This window comes from Carcharodon carcharias, chromosome 19 (genome assembly GCF_017639515.1).
Source record: "Carcharodon carcharias isolate sCarCar2 chromosome 19, sCarCar2.pri, whole genome shotgun sequence".
NCBI classification, from domain to species: domain Eukaryota; kingdom Metazoa; phylum Chordata; class Chondrichthyes; order Lamniformes; family Lamnidae; genus Carcharodon; species Carcharodon carcharias.
The window spans coordinates 87,479,756-87,483,524 of NC_054485.1; the positions used below are offsets into that span (position 1 = coordinate 87,479,756).

General features: G+C 42.4%; 1 protein-coding gene across 1 annotated transcript; it reads left to right on the plus strand.

Moving 5' to 3' along the window:
• The first annotated feature begins 1,970 nt into the window (after positions 1-1,970).
• LOC121291268 (muscarinic acetylcholine receptor M2-like) lies at positions 1,971-3,374 on the plus strand. The gene has a single exon (XM_041212339.1). The coding sequence runs from the start codon at positions 1,971-1,973 to the stop codon at positions 3,372-3,374; it is 1,404 nt and encodes a 467-aa protein (XP_041068273.1).
• The last annotated feature ends 395 nt before the right edge of the window (positions 3,375-3,769 follow it).

Below are 3,769 nucleotides of genomic sequence, written 5' to 3' on the forward strand. Positions count from 1 at the left end.
GGAACCTCACGAGACAGGAGCGCAGTTTGGAGATAGAGCAACACCATAGCTGAGCTGTTTCAGTCATTTGTGTTGAGATAGCTTCCCTGGCTACACAGTCATAATGTTCATGCCGCTCCCCCACCACCCACCACCCCCCCCCCCCCCCCCCCCATCCCCATTCCACCCCCCCCACCCCCACAACTTATCCTTCTAAGCAAAATACGTAAGCTGCCTGTGGAAGTATGTCAGGTTCAAGCAGCTATGGACAAGCCCTTGACTCCCCTGATTGGACTGCGTGCTGGAGGTTCACCTGATAAAGGGCCGGAGCCAATGTCCACCCCTCAGTCCCTACTTAAGATGGTGTGAAGACCACTCCTGCCTGCCCCTGAGCTATAGGACCTGTACAGGTGGCTGGTGAAGCTGTGCTTCCACATCATTTGTACAATGCCAGGTTGGTAGTTGTTAGCCTTCTGAAGACCTGTGCAAAGATTAACGCATTGTGGATATTTAATCTTCTTTTTCATGCACCTGTTACCCAAAACATCCCTGACAAAAAAATTCTTTTGTACTTTTTGTCCATTTCATTTTTCAGTTTCTTTCGCTGTGGATACTTAACTCCAAACACGCTTAATACATACAGAAGCAATTACATTATTCTCTCCTCCTGCTATGTGTTACACTGGTGTGCATATTACAAATACTGCTTCCACCTCAATTTACGTCATTCAATGTTTCTTTGCTTTGCCTTTTCCTGTCTAGTTTCCTCTCCTTCTCAGTTTCACTCCCTTCTCCATGACACTATTTTCTCCCTCTCTATCTCTGTTTCTTTCACCCTCCTTCTCTCCTTGTCCTTGTATTTTGCTCTCACTCCGCCCTCCCTTCTCATGTCCCTTTCTCCATTATCTATCGCTCCTTTCTCCTCCTTTCCTTCCTACATCTTTCCTTTCCAATGCCTTGAATCAGCTTTCGTAGGTTTGATCAATATTGGGAATTCTTTTTGAGCTCTCAATGGGCATAAGTGAGCTTTCTGAGCATTCAACATTACACGGTGTGGAGCATGTTTTTATTTACTGCACCAGCTTCGGTGAAGATTGTTGCCATTTTAAATCCCCTGATTCGTTGTCTATGTTTGCTTTGTAATACCAGCATCAGGAAAACAATTCTCGTATTTGTACCTTAGCACAGTGCTCATAAAACATGCAAGCTATACAATTATGGAAATGGGAGGATTAAAACTGGTGTCAGGCCTTGATTAACATGACCATATAGTTAGCTGTTTTGAAAAGCATGACATCTCAATAAAAATACCCAATCTCGGATTTTTTTTCTCCCCATCTCCCAGAGGTGAAGCTCCGAGACTGTGTTCCCAGCCTCCCTTTGACTGAAAGCTTTATTCGATAGGATGGTTGTTCTTTCAGCAAGGGACGGATGGTACTGGGACATCTGTCCTTCCACCAACATTTCCCCAGGTGGGAGGGATTTTCAGTGTCTCCATGAGTTTGTGGTGCAGAGACATGAACTTAAAGGAATCAAAGGGGTAAAAGTATTCTTCCCTTAACAGTTGAGCATTTGCAGAGCACTAATTACGAACATACGAATTAGGAGCAGGAATTGACCTCAAGCCTGGGTCAATGAAATTCAAACCCTTCAAGTTAATTTAAATGTAAATGCTTTCAAGGCATTTTTGCAATGTCAGTCATCAGCATCTTCATTCAGTTCAGCACAAGTGATTAACTATTAATTCAGAATTAATAATTAATTGTACAGTAAATGAACTATGAGATGATTCCTAATTAAAACAGAGCCCCTCCTGACAAAGATATTACTGTTTATAGGAGCAGATAGCTTTGTACGTTCTCGCCGGTAGAACTTCAATTAGCGACCAGTTGTACTTTAACTTCAACATATGTGAAATCTCTTTCCTAATCAGTTCCCTTTTCTTTTCTGTACTTAGGCCTTGCCTGTGCTAATGACATCAGATGGAAATGATGGCAAATTCAACAGAGACTAATGAACTTCTCAGAAACCTAACAGACTTGACTGATGCCGAAAGAGGGAGTCCTTACAAAACAGTCGAAGTGGTCTTCATTGTAATTGTGACAGGATCTTTAAGTTTGGTGACCATTATTGGAAACATTCTGGTTATTGTTTCTATCAAAGTAAACAGGCATCTACAAACTATCAACAACTACTTTATTTTCAGCTTGGCCTGTTCTGATTTGATTATTGGTGTATCTATGAATCTATACGCCATCTCCACTCTAATTGGACACTGGCCATTGGGCCCAGTGGTTTGTGATTTATGGCTTGCTCTAGATTATGTTGTCAGTAACGCCTCTTCTATGAACCTCCTGATCATCAGCTTTGACCGCTACTTCTGTGTGACAAAACCGCTCAGCTACCCTGTGAAGAGAACAGTGAAGGTGGCAGGGATGATGATCGCAGCTGTTTGGGTGATGTCCTTTATCCTGTGGGCACCTGTCATTCTGTCCTGGCAGTTCATCGTAGGGGAGTGGACAGTTAGTGAGGGAGACTGTTTTATTCAATTCTTCTCAAATCCAGCTGTCACTTCTGGCACTGCTATAGCTGCCTTCTATCTCCCTGTTATTATCATGATGATTTTGTATGTGCAAATATCTCGTGCTAGCAAGAGTTGTGTAAAGGAGGATAAAAAGGAGATTGAATCAAGCAAGTACACCTTTTTACCCAGTCTAGTGAAGGGCAAAATAATGAAACAGAATAATAACTACATATCGAATGCTCCTGCTGATTTACCGCATGTCAAAATAACTGGTGAAATAATGATTGATAATTGTGACCAAGGAGAGGAGAAGGAGCTCTCCAATGAGTCAATGTCCATCAGTGTGGACCCATCAAACCAGAATGAGGAAGGGACGATACAAGAGAGCACAAACGTCTCTATTACACAAAGCTGTTTCAGGATGGACAACCCCAAACTCTGGTGTATAAAGGTAGTCAGCAAATCTCATAAAAGTGATGACTGTGGCACCGAGACAGGAATAGTGCCAGGTGCCAGCAGCAAGGATGGGAGTGACCGAGAGATCAGAGCGGGCAATAGGATCACTACAATGACCAATACTCCTGCTAAGAAGAGGAAGGGAGTTGTATCCCGAGAGACGAAGGTAACTAAGACCATCCTGGCTATTCTCCTGGCATTTATCATCACATGGAGCCCTTACAATGTCATGGTGCTAATTGACACATTCTGTTCAACCTGTATCCCCAACACATTCTGGACTATTGGATGCTGGATCTTTTACATCAACATTACTGTCAACCCAGCCTGCTACACATTGTGTAATAATACCTTCAAGAAAACCTTCAAGAATCTTCTCCTGTGTCAGTACAAGAACATTGGTACAACAAGATAAAAGCAGCCACAAGTACATCTTCATGAACACGTTAAACATATTTCTGATGTGACTTTCATAATGTACATCCAAAACTGTATGTAAATAATGTGTCTATTGTGTCAGATTATGGGTCATTTTGACATCTATTACATGTAACACTGGCAGCACATTTGAATTACATCCAATGAATGTGTAATATCTGTTATGAATAAACAGTGCCCAGGCTTGGGATGACAAGTGACAAGTAACATTCATGCCACACAAGTGCCAGGCAATGACCATCTCCAACAAGAGAGAATCTAACCATTGCCCCTTGACAGTCAATGGCATTCCCATTGCTGAATCCACCACTATCAACATCCTGGGGTTTAGCATTGACCAGAAACTGAACTGGACTAGCCATATAAATGCTG

Coding starts and splice junctions, on each gene's coding strand:
- LOC121291268 (XM_041212339.1), top strand. CDS start 1,971: ATGGCAAATTCAACAGAGACTAATGAACTTCTCAGAAACCTAACAGAC.